General features: G+C 33.6%; 1 protein-coding gene across 1 annotated transcript; it reads right to left on the bottom strand.

Moving 5' to 3' along the window:
- Positions 1–1,941: 1,941 nt before the first annotated feature.
- LOC149481407 (nose resistant to fluoxetine protein 6-like) lies at positions 1,942–17,021 on the bottom strand. The gene is made up of 12 exons (XM_089705294.1): positions 16,947–17,021; positions 13,071–13,210; positions 11,901–12,240; positions 11,540–11,651; positions 10,816–10,903; positions 9,928–10,094; positions 9,136–9,318; positions 8,720–8,890; positions 7,989–8,133; positions 6,621–6,807; positions 6,047–6,189; positions 1,942–2,085 (listed from the first exon to the last, which is right to left on the bottom strand). The coding sequence occupies exons 1-12, from the start codon at positions 17,014–17,016 to the stop codon at positions 1,942–1,944; spliced, it is 1,890 nt and encodes a 629-aa protein (XP_089561420.1). The 5' UTR covers positions 17,017–17,021.
- Positions 17,022–18,066: the final 1,045 nt, after the last annotated feature.

Consider the following 18,066-nt stretch of genomic DNA (forward strand, 5'->3'; position numbering starts at 1 on the left):
TGGTATGCTTCAAGCTTTTTTTCAAATTATTATTACTTTCAATTTAAATCATAATCGTTAATTTTGGAATAAATTTTGCTGTGAATTTAGTTTCTATTTATTTTTCAGATAATGTTTTATTTATTCGAGATGTATTAAAATTAGAAAAGAAAAATTAAATGAATAACTATCTTGCTAATACTAAAGGTAAGGCTTTAAGTTTTTTAAGCAGCTTTGTTAGTCAACAGAGTCAATGTCATGGGATCATAAAATAAATATTTCTAGGTAGTTAGTTCTTTTTCTTAGTTATAAAACATAACATCAAAACAAAAACAAAACAGCCATTCAAGGCCATTTTTGAGATCAATAATTATTATTCAAAGACCCTACGCTACCTACCTTACTAGGACGTATCATAATATCAAATTTTAATTGATTTGGGCCAAAAATGGATCCTTGAGACACACCACATGATGAATACAAATTAAACTTGCATTCGATGATTGAATTATAATATGTATATGAGTTTATTCAGATAAGTACTAAGTATTTAAAATTTTAAAACATCTGAATGAAAATGGATGTATTTTCTTATTAAAATAAATACCTAACATTTTTTGGGATTGGCCTATTTCTAAGTGTTTCCGTAGAAAATGTTAGTTTTTTTCATACAAGAATATATTATGTTATTTATAGCTTCCGCCCGCGGCTTCGCCCGCGTGGTGTTTTGATAAAAGGTAGCCCATGTTCTTTCTCAGGGTCTAAAGATTGTCTGTGCCAAATTTCATCAAAATCGGTTGAGAGGTTTAAGCGGGAAAGCGTAACAGACAGACAGAGAGAGTTACTTTCACATTTATAATATTAGTAGTGATATATGTATAAATAAATGAAAGGACAGCGCTAGTCGTCCGCTAAACGGATGAATAAAATAAATTAGTCGTCCGATTACCGGATGAATAAAATAATTTAATCGTCCGATAACATCTATTTATCTATATAGTTAGGTTATCGGGGTTTCTTTAGAGAACTGCCGCACGTATTATAGGTTTTTTGTGGGGGGAGGAGGGCACACGTAGGTATTTGATTTTTTTTTGCGCGTCGACGGAGCCCCGCTTCGCGGGGCTCCTATTTCTGTGTAGTTTTTTTTAAAGAAACCTAACCTAACCTAACCTAACGGCTAACCTAACCTAAACTAGATTTTTTTTTGCGCGTCGACGGAGCCCCGCTCCGCGGGGCTCCTATTTCTGTGTAGTTTTTTTTTTTTAAGAAACCTAACCTAACCTAACGGCTAACCTAACCTAACTTGATTTTTTTTTGCGCGTCGACGGAGCCCCGCTTCGCGGGGCTCCTATTTCTGTGTAGTTTTTTTTTAAGAAACCTAACCTAACCTAACCTAAAGGCTAACCTAACCTAAACCTAGCCTAACGGATTGAGGGTGAATATCTCCGCCATTTTTTATTTTAGAGAAAAGTTGTTCCTATAAAACATGCTTATATTAGCGTTATCTTTACGATAAAACAATAATAAATAGGTGTTAAAATGACACCAACTCCATCAAAAGTCCTGCGCCCCCTTTGCTTTAGTCCAACCCAACTAGCTTTAGTGTTAAAAGGTTATCTAGTAATCCGAATAATCGGACGATTAAATTATTTTATTCATCCGGTAATCGGACGACTAATTTATTTTATTCATCCGTTTAGCGGACGACTAGACACTTCGTAAATGAAATAACCAAAGCACATTTCAATATCATTTAATAAAATTATCTCTCTTAACTTCTTAGCTTAACTTCAAAGGCATACCTCTACACATATTATTATGAGTCTTTACTTCAGTTAGTTTTAAGCACATTTCTTTAAAACTAAACATTTTAAATTATCTAATGATATTCTATACTATTTAATATTATAAATGTTCGTTTATTTCCTGAACCGCGGGGCAAAGCTAGTTTATAAAAATGTTTTAATGAGCTTTTGTAGCATTTTCCTTTGTCCTTTCTCCAAATAATAACACTTTGAAGAATGTAATGAATGGTGATTCGATAAACAAGTAAATTGGTACGGCGAGGAAGAAGGACAACCACACGATGCTCAGATGGTGCATCAACTGAAATAATATAAAAAAAATATTATGAACAACATAATAAAACAATATTATAATGATTGTGAAACTTATCTGTATATGAAGAAAGATGGAATCTCACTTTCCTTACTTCCATTGCTTTAAAATTAAATAATATAATGTGTTTTCAATATTAAATGATTGTGAACCTTATCTCTATATGAAGAAAGGTAGAAGTGCTCTTTGATAACTTCAGTTACCATTGTTATGATGTATCTCTATGCAAAACACTTTGTTATCAACCATTATACTAATTACTTACATACATCACCTCTTATTACCTACACTGATTACATTATCCATACTTAATATACTTAATACTTAATATACTTAAGGGGGCGCATAAAGCAAAATAACCAATCTTCTATTAGATGATACGTGTAATATGCAAGACCAAATCTAAAAAATAAAATATATATCAAACTAGATGATATGTTCAACGATTCTGTTTAATCAAAAACATAAAATATTAAAATTTACTCGATAAAAAAAAATCACCAAGTTAGCTCTAATTTCCACACTTTTACGTTTTCTACTTGACATGGTAATACTTATTATGATTTTTTTTTCATAAACAATTATATTAAAACATTTGCAAGATATTTGTCAGAGCATTTTGTGTAATTACTTTTAGTTTTGGTTTTATCTGCGATAAACCACTTTTGGCGCTCTTTTTTTCTCGAGATAAACGTTTGATTTTGTCACGATAAAACCACGCTAAACTGTACATTATAGGGCGTGGAGTTGAGAGTCGTAATTTTTTTTGTGGTTAGCTATTGTCCTATGGAACCTAAATCTGAAATTTCACAGCGCGAAAACTTTTTGTTTTTGAGTCACGAATTTTTGAAAATCGGAAAATTTTACTCCATTTTATCTTTGAAACGCGAACTTACTGTTATGACAGTGTCAAATTGACCTACAGCGATTGTCAAACGCGTTTCATTTCAGGTAAAACATTTCTATCTAACAAAAAAAATATTATAATTTAAATTTTATTTATGAAATTTGTATATTTTTTAAGAACAACATTAAAAATAATTATTATTAAGTATAGTTTTTGTAAAATAGATTAAATAAAATAAAATTATTAATATTCGCAATTTATAATTTAACAAAAATATTAACGAAGTGTCTAGTCGTCCGCTAAACGGATGAATAAAATAAATTAGTCGTCCGATTACCGGATGAATAAAATAATTTAATCGTCCGATTATTCGGATTACTAGATAACCTAAAAGGTTATCTAGTAATCCGAAAAACACTAAAGCTAGTTGGGTTGGACTAAAGCAAAGGGGGCGCAGGACTTTTGATGGAGTTGGTGTCATTGTAACACCTATTTATTATTGTTTTATCGTAAAGATAACGCTAATATAAGCATGTTTTATAGGAACAACTTTTCGCTAAAATCAAAAATGGCGGAGATATTCACCCTCAATTCGTTAGGTTAGGTTTAGGTTAGGTTAGCCTTTAGGTTAGGTTAGGTTAGGTTAGGTTTCTTAAAAAAAAACTACACAGAAATAGGAGCCCCGCGAAGCGGGGCTCCGTCGACGCGCAAAAAAAAATCAAGTTAGGTTAGGTTAGCCGTTAGGTTAGGTTAGGTTAGGTTTCTTAAAAAAAAAAACTACACAGAAATAGGAGCCCCGCGAAGCGGGGCTCCGTCGACGCGCAAAAAAAAATCAAATACCTACGTGTGCCCTCCTCCCCCCACAAAAAACCTATAATACGTGCGGCAGTTCTCTAAAGAAACCCCGATAACCTAACTATATAGATAAATAGATGTTATCGGACGATTAAATTATTTTATTCATCCGGTAATCGGACGACTAATTTATTTTATTCATCCGTTTAGCGGACGACTAGCGCTGTCCAATATTAATTGTACGCTTTGTACCGTGGAACAAAACAATAACGACGTCATTTTCAGTTACCGTTCGTTTGCTGCCTTTCAGTCGAGATCGTTTCGTGCGTACTCCTGTTAAGCCCTTAAACTGTACAAAACTATTAAACTTTTACTTTTAGCATACAAATAGGTAGCGAGGAGCGAAGCGACGAGCGTGTTAGGTTAACATTTGAACTGCCGCACGAGCCGAGCGAGCGAAGCGAGCGTGCCGCTGCAGCGGCCGGCGAGTGCCAGAAGCGATTTTAGGGCGATTCCCACTCAAACAAAAAAAAAACTACAGGTCATACTAATGTCTATTACATTAAATCTGTCATATTTCAAATCAAAGAGCTAATGCAATATTACTAGTATTGAAAACTATTATTGTAAAGTAATAATTAATATTAATTGCTTCAGATCAATGTGGAACTGGAAAAAAATACCTAAAGCAAAGGGGGCGCAGGACTTAGAAAATTTTTGATGGAGTTGGTATCATTATAACACCTATTTATTATTGTTTTATCGTAAAGATTACGCTAATAAAAGCATGTTTTGTTGGGGCAACTTTTCTCTAAACTTGATAATTACCAAGATACATGACGGATTGTAAAATGTAAATTTTTTCAATGATGGAATATTATGTATTCAATATTAAGCTGCGAAAGTCCGAATCTAGCTAAAAAACGTTACGCTAAAATAAGCATTGCATTATCATAAGACTTGCCACAGAACCGAAGCTGTCAACCCCGAATTCCACGTGGTCTTGTCTGCCCTACCCCTAGAGTGTATGTAAAAAGCCGGAGGCGCGGAGGGAGAGCAGCCCTCGCCCGCCGTGACAAAGCTCGGGAGCCGTGCGGAGCGGAGCGGCTGAGGCTGGTCGCCGAAGGCGACCAATAAGCTGAAGCTGCGAAGTGGAGTACGGGCGACCGTGCTTTGTCACGCAAGGGCGGAAGGGCTGCACTTCCCGTAGCGCCGGAGCTAAGGCAGTGTCTGAGACAATATAAAAAAGACATGAGGAGATAGGGAAAGGGTTAGGTTAGGTTTTATCATCAATCTTTGAGGGCGAATATCTCGGCCATTTTTTATTTTAGAGAAAAAGTTTTTTTTATAAAACATGCTTATTTTAGCGTTTTGAATAAAAATTATATATTTTATGATTCCTATACAATTTTCACTTTAGATCAAAAATTTTCTAAGTCCTTACTTTGCGCCCCCTTTGCTTTAGGCGGACCAAAACTTAATTTGTAAATATCTCGAAAACTATTAATTTTCGCGCCCCCCCCTTTACAGGGGAAGTTCCTAGTACCCACCCCCCCTCTCTCCACCCCCCACTACCCCCAAATTCCACGCCCTATAATGTACAGTTTTACCAAGTGGTTTATCGCAGATAAAACCAAAACTAAAAGTAATTACACAAAATGCTCTGACAAATATCTTGCAAATGTTTTAATATAATTGTTTATGAAAAAAAAATCATAATAAGTATTACCATGTCAAGTAGAAAACGTAAAAGTGTGAAAATTAGAGCTAACTTGGTGATTTTTTTTTATCGAGTAAATTTTAATATTTTATGTTTTTGATTAAACAGAATCGTTGAACATATCATCTAGTTTGATATATATTTTATTTTTTAGATTTGGTCTTGCATATTACACGTATCATCTAATAGAAGATTGGTTATTTTGCTTTATGCGCCCCCTTAATACTTAATATTATTAATATTATAAATGCGAAAGTAAGTCTGTCTGTTACTCAATCACGCCTTAACTACTGAACCAATTTGCATGAAATTTGGTATAGAGATATTTTGATACCCGAGAAAGGACATAGGCTACTTTTTACCCCGGGACATAGGATAGGTTTTATCACGGAAATCCCACGGGAACAGGAACTATACAGCTTTTTCTTTGACTGCGCGGGCGAATCTAAAATCGTCCAAACTATCGACTATTACGAAATCTTAAGGCTCAAAAACTAAAAAAATAGAATAATAGGTAGATACGGTCTACTATAAATTGCCGTTAAAGATTTCTGGGAAAAGATACCAATAAAATAGAAACTACTAACATAATTAAATGACGAAACGTGAGACAGCTGCGTCCTCGTGCCCTGGATGTAGTGTATGATGCTGAAATGTACCAAGAACACCCCGTACGTCAGCCGGCTGGGTGTTTTCCACCCTCTCCACTCGATTATGTCGCAAAATGTGTCTGAAATAAAATATAAACATTCGTAGGTATTACTTACAGTTAAAATTTTACCATCGACATTCGTCCAAATCCTTTCAAACTGCAATTTACTTGCTCTTTCTACTATAATATGTACATCCTTTTTACACTTAACACACAATGTTCCCAAAAGTTTTATGCAAGACCATATGAATTTATATTAATTCGTCTTTATATTCATTGATTCATAAACTTAGTTTAACGACTGTTTTCAAAAATATACATAAAATCAATAACTTTTAAACAGTGAATGATGACAATATTAGTAAGGTGTAGTAACCTTACTGCCTTAGTAATTGAGACACTACACACATTTAGCTATAATTTTGATAGGTACGAAATAATATGTACATTTTTTTGAGTTACAGATACAATGTTTCTAAGAAAATAAATATTATGATTACCATAATTACCTTCAAACCTTAACACCATGCCCAAAACCATGAACGCAATCATAGAACCAAATAAGACTTTAATAAACGCTGCATGTAACATCCTGAGTCCTACAGACGCTCGGGGTCCATCTTTGTAGAAGACTGAGCCACTGTATACGATAAGTACGCAAAATACAAGTGTAAGCCATAGGAGTACTCCTAGTATCTGTAATGAAAACCATAAAAACATTTAATAAATACTTCATGGGCCCTCTTCACAATCGAGAGCGTTGGCCCAACAATCGATCGTCGATGTTGGTCACCATTACCGCGATTACGAATAAAAATCTACAATGACGGCCGATCATAGACATTGGCCTTCTCCTGAGTATATATATTCTGTGGGCATTCTACACTATCGTGATTGCCTCTACTCGCCCAATACTGCCCATGTTAAGAGGGCCCATAAAATGTTGGCTGTAAGGTCATATTCAAATGAAGACATAAAGAAGCGTTTTTGAATTGACATATTCTATAATGATCATTGATGAAGTCATATTTTTTACTATTATATTGTGTAATATGAGTTGTAAACAAAAGGTCTTGAATTCTAAGAGAAATTAAAACATTGATCATATTATATTAATTTGCCAGTAAAGAAAATCAGCGTAAAAAACGTGTTTAATAAATACGCACCCTTCGAATTTCTATAAATTATGTGAGCCTATAAGCTTGGTACATTATGTGAGCCTATAAGCTGTGCAATAAGGAGTTATAAAAATAGATAATTACATTATTATCGAATTTAATAACCCCTTCTTTTCATCAATTTATTATGACTTTATAAAATACTAGGTTTCCGCCCGAGGCTTCGCCCGCGCAGTCAAAGAAAAACCCGCATAGTTCCCGTTCCCGTGGATTTCCGGGATTGCATCATTTTCCCGGGATAAAAAGTAGCCTATGTCCTTTCTCGGGTATCAAAATATCTCCATACCAAATTTCATGAAAATTGGTTCAGTAGTTTAGGCGTGATTGAGTAACAGACAGACAGACAGAGTTACTTTCGCATTTATAATATTAATAATATTAAGTATTAAGTATATTAAGTATTAAGTATATTAAGTATGGATAATGTAATCAATGTAGGTAATAAGAGGTGATGTATGTAAGTAATTAGTATACTGGTTGATAACAAAGTGTTTTGCATAGAGATACATCATAACAATGGTAACTGAAGTTATCAAAGAGCGCTTCTACCTTTCTTCATATAGAGATAAGGTTCACAATCATTTAATATTGAAAACACATTATATTATTTAATTTTAAAGCAATGGAAGTAAGGAAACAACACCTAGTACCAATACTTAAAAACACCTCATCAATACAAAGAATACAAATGGTACGTACCTTATTTTTCTTGAATTGAATTTTATTCTTCTGGGCATTGTATATGAAGGATCCGAGTAACATGCCCATGGCAAAGCATGAGGTATTATTGTAGAACAGAACATAGAGTTTAGTGAACGTCGGGCTGTTTAGAGAACGAAATAGTCTGTAAAAGATTAATTTGTATTCATTAATGACTAATTATATTATGAAAACGATAATATTTGAAAATTCGTAGATCTAGTCGGCAGTTTCTTCCTAATTCATTTTACTTGGTATATTATACTTGAGATCCCGATATAAAACGACCTTCACCGAGATGCTTAATTAATGAAACATATTTTATATTAAAGTTAATATCTTAATAAATATATTGCAAATGGTGCCTAACAAATTTCAGTCCAGAATAAGATTCATTAATTATTGAAAAAAAAAATGTTTTCATACATTTCATAGGTTTGATTATTAAACAAATTCTATACCAAACGAAAGTATGAAGCCCACGGGATCTCAGACTATGACGCTTTAAAAAACACATCAAAATAAGTGTAGCCTCAGCTCCACCTATTTTGATATATCCAACAGCACGTAATATTTTTCCTGTTTATTATGGATGGACTCAAAAACTATTTCATCAAGTTTTAAACTTTTTCATTTGAAAAAATCTACATCATCAGGAAAATAGGTTGTTTCTATCCAAATATTTCAGTTACTTTTTATCTAATGCCAGGACATATAGAAAAACATCTTACTCAGGAGACAAAGGCATGATCCCCTCCACATCATACACCCACACATGCACAGCTGGACTCACACATCCAACCAGAAATATTACAAATATACACAGGTTTCTAAACCGCTTCTGTGTAGCCAAGTACACTATTAGTCCTAGTGTATATATTTGTAGTTCTGCTGCTAAATGCCTGTAAAGTAACAAAATGAATAAATAAAGCGTGTGCCGAGCACACGTGTCAAAAGTGAAACTTCTTTGGCAAGATTCAAGGATACCAAAATCGTCGTCTTACTCCATGTCCTGACGGCATTGCCATGACGTGATCTTGAAATTTACTCTCAACGCGCCTAGAAGTTTCACTTCAACAATAATTCCTCAGGATCATAAGATTATTTTGTTAATTTCTCATATTTAAATAATATTTTAAATACTTACCAAGTTTCAATAGCGCATTTATTGCCCTCTATGAAATTGTTGACGTACAGTAAATGTGACCACCAATACTTTCTGCAGTCATTGTATATTGGTGTTATGATCATACCCCAAAATGGACCTGATCCCAAATGTCTGAACCAGGTCATCACGAAGCCTAGGACAACAGCTAGACTGGGTGTAAGTCTGGAAAAATCGTTAAATAGATAATTTAATTAGGTAATAAAAGTTTGAATGAAATCTTAGGAAATTCGGGTAGGATTTGCAGATAATATTTCAGTGTTAGATGTCCTATTTATCCAGAAAAGTGAAAGGATATTTATCATTACGGTACGACCAACAGAAGCGGAGCAATGCGGTTAAAACCGGCACAGTCCATAAAATAATATTTTTTTGAAATTGAATTTAATTAAATTTTCTTTGGAAATTTTGATATTTTAAATGTAATTAGATCCGTATTAAACACGTTGATCTATAATATTTGAATAAAAAAAAATTTGAATTTGAATTTGAATATTTTATTTAAAGGTTACAAAATGAACTATGCAATCAATTGCAGCATCTTGAATATGCATATCAAAGAAAATATCATTATTATTAAAATGTATATTATTAAATTAGACTACATTAAGATTAATTATTATTAAGTTACGAGTACAATATGGGGGCTTCAAGCGTAGAGTGGTACCTTCTAGGGAAGCGCGTTCCATCTTAGACCACATCTCAGCTTAACATCAGGCGAGATTGTGGTCAAGCGCTTCCCTATTACCAATAAAAAAAAAAAGTTGTACCAACCTGCACATTCTATAGAATAATATAACAGGGAACAGCGCCCAAGAATTCTTCATCTTCTCAGAGTTCACATTCATGGAATAAACTAACAATAATCCAGATAATAAGAAGTATAATTGTACTAGAGATGTCCCATTGAATAATACTTGGTAAACGTTATTTTCATATAACTGTAAAGAAATAAAAATATTAAATTATTGGTCAAATAATTTTATGAACAACAGCTACCAAAATACACATACTAAGTAGTACATTATATATACATTTCATTGTAATCGGTTCAGTAGTTTTTTCGTGAAAGAGTTACAAACACATACACATCCTCACAAACTTTCGCATTTATAATCCCTACTATATTAATATTAGACCTTGACACAGAACATAGGCTACCTTTTATCAAAACACCACGCGGACGAAGTCGCGAGCGGAAGCTAGTATTAAGTAAAGTAATAACTAATAATAGTAATAAAGTAATAATAATATGTCTCTACTTTGTAAAAGATACCTACTAAACTATTATATTTTTGACGTGACAACGTCTTATAATTCGATAGAGCCGGTTGCACGCACGAAAAAACATGACTCATGCGGCGTTACCTCGCTCTGAGGCGTTCCATGTAAGGCTTGAAGTGCAAGCGAGAGCGCGGAACGAGCGACAAAGAAGCACAATCGGACGTTGTCACGTTCAACTATCGTCAGTAAACCGACTTTACAGACAACCAATTTTTTGTTAACACTCGCATCCCTGCACGTACACCGTACACATGTCTGCACTATCTACAATCTATATACCTACATATTTCTATTTTTGACTGTGCACCTTTCAATAATATAAATCGTATTCGATTCATCTAAAACATGCAATCTAAATAAATTTAAATCTAACTACACCTTTTCAAAATCATGAGGATTATCAACAGCTCCATCCCCAATGAGCCACGCCACGTGAGCTGTCATCATCAAAAATGTTGTTATTGTTCTGTAAATAACAATAAATTAGATTTAGATGTCTTCTCTTCTGATGTCGCGTATTTAAATTGTGAGTAGAATTGTAGTATCTCCCCTTTCCACCACAGAACATCTCGACGCGCGCTTGGCTCCCATCCTTTCGTAGTTGATGTACCTTTTTTGCGCACAAAACGGTTTCAGAACTCTTTTATAAACCGAACTGCGAGGGACTGGAACGCCTTGCCCGCGTCTGTCTTTCCAGAAACCTATAATCCAGATATGTTCAGGGTAAAAGTGAATAGGCTCTTTCAAGGTAGGCATGCCCATTCATAGACTGCATCACTACTTACCATTAGGTAGGATGCAGTCAAATGCCTGGCTATCTTTAATTAAAAAAAAAGTATGTATGTAACTAATTAGAATATAATTTAGTCGTAATATATCAGTTGAATTAGATACACGTCGTATTATTTTTTTCCTATCAACACAATTCATGCCGATAAAACATTAGAATTTTCTTGAATCAACTTGATAACTATAAAATCTTGTATTTTTACAAGACTAGAGAAAACTATTGTAACTGATTACCCAAATGATGAAAGTCATCTAAAAGGAGTTAGTAGGTAGTTAAATAATAAGGATATTTTGTTGTTCAAATAATAAATACCTCATTCCATGCATTCCCTGAAAGCCATCAAATCTAGGATCTGGATTCGAAGTTGATGATACAAGACGATTCCAATTTTGTATTATTGAGAAACTTAATAATAATGGATTACCTGAAATGAAATTATAATTAACTATATCTATACTATACAGGGTGTAATCGTTAAGTGTGCACAGGCGATTTTATTTTTAAAAATTGATTATGGCCATTTTACTCATAAGGTTAAGTTCTTTCGATATCAGTTTAAAGTTATTGATATCTGGAATAGTTACGGAATAATCGCTTGTGCACACTTAACGATTACACCCTGTAGACTATATCTTATGTTCATTTAATTCATGTAATATAGAAAAAGTCTCACCAGCACAATCCTTTCCTCGCCTTCTCAATCGTATATCATAAATAGTTGCAAGTGTATTTAATAAAACTATCCCTAAAACTACAGCACCAAACACTTTGTCACCAAAATCTATCTTAACTCCTTCATTTGGACGATCACAAGAATAAATTGTTGATATTTGTGTTGTTAAACCATATTTATTTTCGTACATTTCGTTTAGGCATCCCTCGAGGATCTGTTCTAGGTCCTTTGTTTCTTTTGTTTCTCGTTCTAAAATGAATTTTTTACATGTTTTTGTGACACAGATACCGTGGTTTACAAAACTGTAGTTGTAATGTTTGTATGAATTAGCAGAGTATTCCTGAAATCATAATTTCAGATTTAGAAATAAATATTAAAATTATTGAAAACTAGCTTCCGCCCGCGGCTTCGTCCGCGTGGGGTTTTGATAAAAGGAAAAAATTTATTCGTCGAATAATAAAATATACACATAGGCACATTGTACATCGCATTTTTTTGTTTCATTTTTTGTCCAATGCGTAGGCCTCTTAAACTATATAATTATAATAGATACATAAATACAAAATCTTACGCATTGGACAAAGAATTCAACAAAAACATATCTACAATATCTTGTTTCTTATTTATTAGAAAAATAGTTGAATGTATAATTTGTTTAATGAAAATGGGACAAACGCCTCTCATATTCAGTAAATATTATTTAAACTTATACTTAACTAGCTTTCCGCCCGCGGCTTCGCCCGCGTTTTCAGAGAAAACCCCGCTTAGTTCCCTTTCCCGTGGGATTTCCGGGATAAAACCTATCCTATCTCTCAAGTTGGATCGAACTGCATATGATGTGCGAAATTTATTATAATCGGTTAACTGGTTTAGGAGTCCATTGAGGACAAACATTGTGACACGAGATTTATATATATTAAGACTAGCGACCCACCTGCGGCTTCGCCCGATCTGTCTAAACCCAATAAATGATAAACTAAAACCTTCCTCGAAAATCACTGTATCTATAAAAAACTGCATCATAATCCATTGCGTAGTTTTAAAGGTATAAGCATACAAAGGGATATAGGGACAACGAAAGCGACTTTATTTTATACTAGGTAGTGATGATATGCATAATGCATATTATTTTTTAATTGCCAGATACTAATAAAACCTTATTATTCTTACCTGAATCATTTGCATAAGTTCGTTCCCCGGTTCTGCATGTAATGTGACAGCAACTTGGCAATACACACTGTTTTCTTGATGTAGGCATTGTACATAATCATCTAGCTGAGTTAGAGGCGGCATGCGTGCGTATTCTGTGTCTAAAAAAAATTAACAGATAAATATAACTCTATTAATTTATCTAGGTCTAGCTGTGCTCCGCGGTTTTACACGCAGTGCTCCGCTCTTTTTGAATTTAGCGAGATAATATATAGCCTATAGCCTTCCTCCATAAATGGGCTAATATTATAAAGATGAAGAGTTTGTTTGTTTGAACGCGCTAATCTCGGGAACTACTGGTCCAATTTGAAAAATTCTTTCCGTGTTAGATAGCCCCATAGAAATCTAAATAACAAGACACTAGAAGTCGTAAGCGTGCGTGACCTTGTCGCCACTCAGGTGATTTGCACAACACCAGTGCATTCGTCACTGTTCAGTTGCTCTGGAGACGTATGAGTGTATACATGGTGTGTTTCAGCAATTCCCATTGCGGAAATTCTTCCACAAGTTGTAATTATACTTATAAAGGAATAATATTTCATCGGAAAATATTTTTTTTTAGAAATAATGCCGTTTTTCCTTAAAATTATAGAATATTTACAAGTATTACGAGTGTCACCATAGTAATCGAAATAACAATGAATGACACAGTCGACCATTCTTATTATCACGTTTGTTCGTATTGGAGCAAAAAGTCTCATATACTTAGGGATGTTATTCTAAAATAAACCGTAAATTCGAGCGTTAGGATACATATTCAAAAGCTTAATTTAATAGATAAGTTAGTTTTCACTAAAATCAAGCTGTCCAATAAAAGGCATAGTTTACTTGTGTGTACTGTTTAGCTTTCGGTTTGAATGTGTTGATTTTGGCGACAGCGGTTTTCATACGAATTATGACATTATAGCACTTCTATGTGTCTTGTTATTTAGATTTCTATGGATAGCCCATTCATCTAGGAAGGCTACAGGCTTATATCATCTCGCTAAAAGACCAACAGGAGCGGAACACTGCGGGTAAAACCGCGGGGCGCAGCTAGTAATGTATAAGAACTGTAGCTTGTTAACAAATCTGGGTATGGCCCTTAGTAAAACCCCGTTGGGTATAAAACCTGTCTCTGATTGGATTCCAATAATTGTTCTCACGTTCGAACCGGTTTGTTAACGGACATGATAATATTTGTATACTTTTTAATATTTCAAGGACATATTTTTTAAATTGAATAGTCTAATATTGTTATATTGTATTATATCAGCCTGTCATGTCCCAATGCTGAGCAAAGGCCTCTCCAAGTCGCTTCCATGAATGGCGGTCTTGTCCTTATGAAAACCAGTCAAACCAATTTTTAAATTGGTAAAGTTCATCTCGCCATCTCTTCTTCGGCCTGCCGCGACGAGTTTCAAAAAACGTGGTCTAAAAAGTAGATACTACTTTGAAAGACTTTTTTTAGGTTTTTTTTTATTGTACCTATACGGAATTTAAATGCGTGATGTGATGATAAAAAATATATTTTTTTCTTAACAAAAAAGACAACTAAATATACTTCTGCCACATTAGCGTACAAATGTGACTTAATTAAATAGTTTTGAGTAATTTTATAGCACAATAAAACATTTTACATACAAATTTGGTTCGAAAGTTTTTTTAGTTCGTTAATTAATTCAAAAATGTGCGTAGTAATTGTTTAAATAGAGATTACGATAATATATTCGCTGTAGAGCAGATTTAAACGCATCGACTGACCGGTTGGCTTGGTTGGTAGTGACCCTGCCTTCCAAACCAGAGGTCGTGGGTTCGATTCCCACACGGGGAAAATATTTGTGTGATGAACATAGATGTTTGCTCTGTGTCTGGGTGTTAATCTATAACTCGGCTGAACCGATTTAGCTGAAAATTGACAGGGAGGTAGTTTAGAGCCAGGAGAAGGACATAGGATACTAAATATGTACCACTTGCGGGGCGGACCACTAGTTATCTATAAAAGTATTTATTTAAAATTATATATGTATGTTTATCAACCATCTGGTTTCCATAACACAAGCGAAAGCTTAGTATGGGATCAGATCGTGCCGGGTGTGTAAATTGTCCTGAATATTTATTTATTTATTATAATAAAATTAAAGAATATGACCAATGCGTGCAGTATAAAAAACACACGACAAAAACATAATAAAAAGTGTTCATTGTTTATTTAACTACATTCACCTAACATACTAGCTGTGAAGCGCGGTTTCACCCGCGGACGAACCCACGGTCAAAATCAAATTGTATTACAAATTTTCTATAATATTATATGATTCTGATGTATATTACCGCAAAGTTTCATTAAAACCGGTTAAGTAGTTTTTTCGTGGAAAAATAACAAACATTCTAACAAAATTTCGTAGGTATTAATTGACAAACGTTTTTTTTAAATTCCTACAGAAAAATTTAACTCGTGCTTTTTTACAAGGTGTGTAAAGAAATACAAACATTTCACTACATGTACATAGTATAAAACAAATTCGCTTTCTCTGTCCCTATGTCCCTATGTATGCTTAAATCTTTAAAACTACGCAACTGATTTTGATGCGGTTTTTTTTAATAGATAGAGTGGTTCAAGAGGAAGGTTTTAGTATATAATTTATTATGTTTTAGACAAACGCGGGCGGAAAGCTAGTAATTTATATAATTTAAAAATAAATAGCTATATCTACATTATATGGTATGGATGGTGGGATGAACTGGACCAATTTAATAGAGACTGGTCTACAATAGCACAAGATCGTGATTCATGGAAGCGCTTTGGGGAGGCCTTTGCCCAGCATGTGGATACAACGGACTAATACAATACAAAAAATAGAGTTGATTGTACTTTAACCAGTTTACTAGATTACTTCATTTTTTTTGTTATGCAGTACTTCCTATTGTACTTTAATTATTTAAATATTATAATTTGTAATATAATTATTCATGTTTTTTTTTATTATTATTCATATTATCATATCTTGGACATTACGGCGCTTTGTTTACATACCTATTCATCAGGCTTTTATGAGGAGGCGGTTTTTCTTTTACTTGTTGTAAAAGAAAAACCGCCTCCTTGGTACAGTGGTTGACGCGTGAGCGTAACACCGAAGGGTCCTGGGTTCGATTCCCGGTGGAGACGAAGAAAAAAAATGTCTCGGTCTGGTAGGACACAGAAGGCTGATCACCTACTTGTCCCCAAAGAAAATCGATCAGTGAAACAGATGTCATAATGTATCTGCCCCTTACCCCACACGGGACTTCACTTTTATAGATTTGAAAAACACTTGAAAAAGTTTTGGTAAATAAATCTGGTGAGTAGTTTTAGCTCTTGAAATATGGGTAAAATAAATAAATAGTACTTAAAAATTATAATTTTCCTTTCATGTATAAAGTACTGGCCGATTTTTACTGCAATTTCATATGCAAAATTTACCGTAAATAACGTCATCACTACATAGCAATAGTAGAAATCGCTTTCTCTGTCCCTATATCCCTATATCATTATGTATGCTTAAATCTTTAAAACTGTGCAACGGATTTTGATGCGGGTTTTTAATAGATAGGTAGAGTTTCGATGACACTAATATTATAAACGTAGGTAATATTTTTTATTATTTATGGCTGTATTCTACTTAAATTATATTCAAAAGATTGTTTGTATTCTGCAAAGCAGGTATTAAAAGACAATGTTTTTTGATATGAAATAATAATAAAATTTCAGCGCTTCTAAATTCTTATATTTCCAAAAAAATGTTAACTACAACTATTACAATATTTAATTTTTTTTTAAATAAAATAAAAAAAATGTTTTAATTATTAAAAACTCACCATTCAAATGATATATAACTCCACTACATGATTGAACTAAAAATATTAAACTTGCCCCTAGAAACATCATGTTGATAGGACGCACTGTGTAAAACTAAACAAGACTATTTTGGATCATACAGCTGGTCTATGATTTCGCCACTAAATAAATTAATAAAAAAAGGTCCATTTAATATACCGGTTTTATTTACGTGAGGAATGTTAACACAATTAATCATAAATTATAAAAAAAAAACCTTCAATTGATTACCCCTTAGTTATGGTAGGCCTTTTATTTATCTTCATCTATACTTAATATTATAAAGCTGAAGAGTTTGTTTCTTTGAACGCGCTAATTTTAGGAACTACTGGTCCGTATTGAAAAATTCTTTCGGTGGTAGATAGCCCATTTATCGAGGAAGGCTAGGCTATATATCATTACGCTAAGACCAACAAGAGCGGAGCTACGCGGGTGAAATCACGGGGAATAGCTAGTCACTACATAGTCGCTTTCTCTGTCCCTATGTCCCTATGTATGCTTAAATCTTTAAAACTACGCAACGGATTTTGATGCGGTTTTATTATTAGATAGAGTGATTCAAGAGGAAGGTTTGAGTAGGTATATAATTTATTATGTTTTAGACAAAGCGGGCGAAGCCGCGGGCGGAAAGCTATTATGTTATAAAACAAAGTCGCTTACTCTGTTCCTATGTCCCAGTTAGTCCGGGATACATCGCCCATTTTTGCAAGTGATTACTATCAAGCTAATTTTTCGTGAGTATAGTTCTCAAATATTAATTACTAACTGAATGTTTTTTTTTGTTCAATCTCAAGATAATTATCTAAATTATTCGAAAAAATATTTGTCCTACAAAATCTATGGTTTGATCAAAGAGTCCCCCTTTCCAATGTGTATCGATAACGAAGTCATCATAAATGATTACTAACCAGCAGATTTTTTTATTTTCACTTATTTAATACTTATATAATTCAACAGACATATTGTCCTACAAATTGCGTAATAAATATTTGAGAACCGTCAAATCAAAAATTTTTATCCTTGTTACCTTTGTAAGCTACCACAATCGAGAGTTTCGTACATGAAATTATTGGGCATCTCATCAAAATAAAGCTACTCACG

The sequence above is a fragment of the Colias philodice genome, chromosome 16 (genome assembly GCF_061535455.1).
Source record: "Colias philodice isolate Cphi_HAF_F1 chromosome 16, ilColPhil1 Martin Lab GWU primary, whole genome shotgun sequence".
Taxonomy (NCBI): Eukaryota; Metazoa; Arthropoda; class Insecta; order Lepidoptera; family Pieridae; genus Colias; species Colias philodice.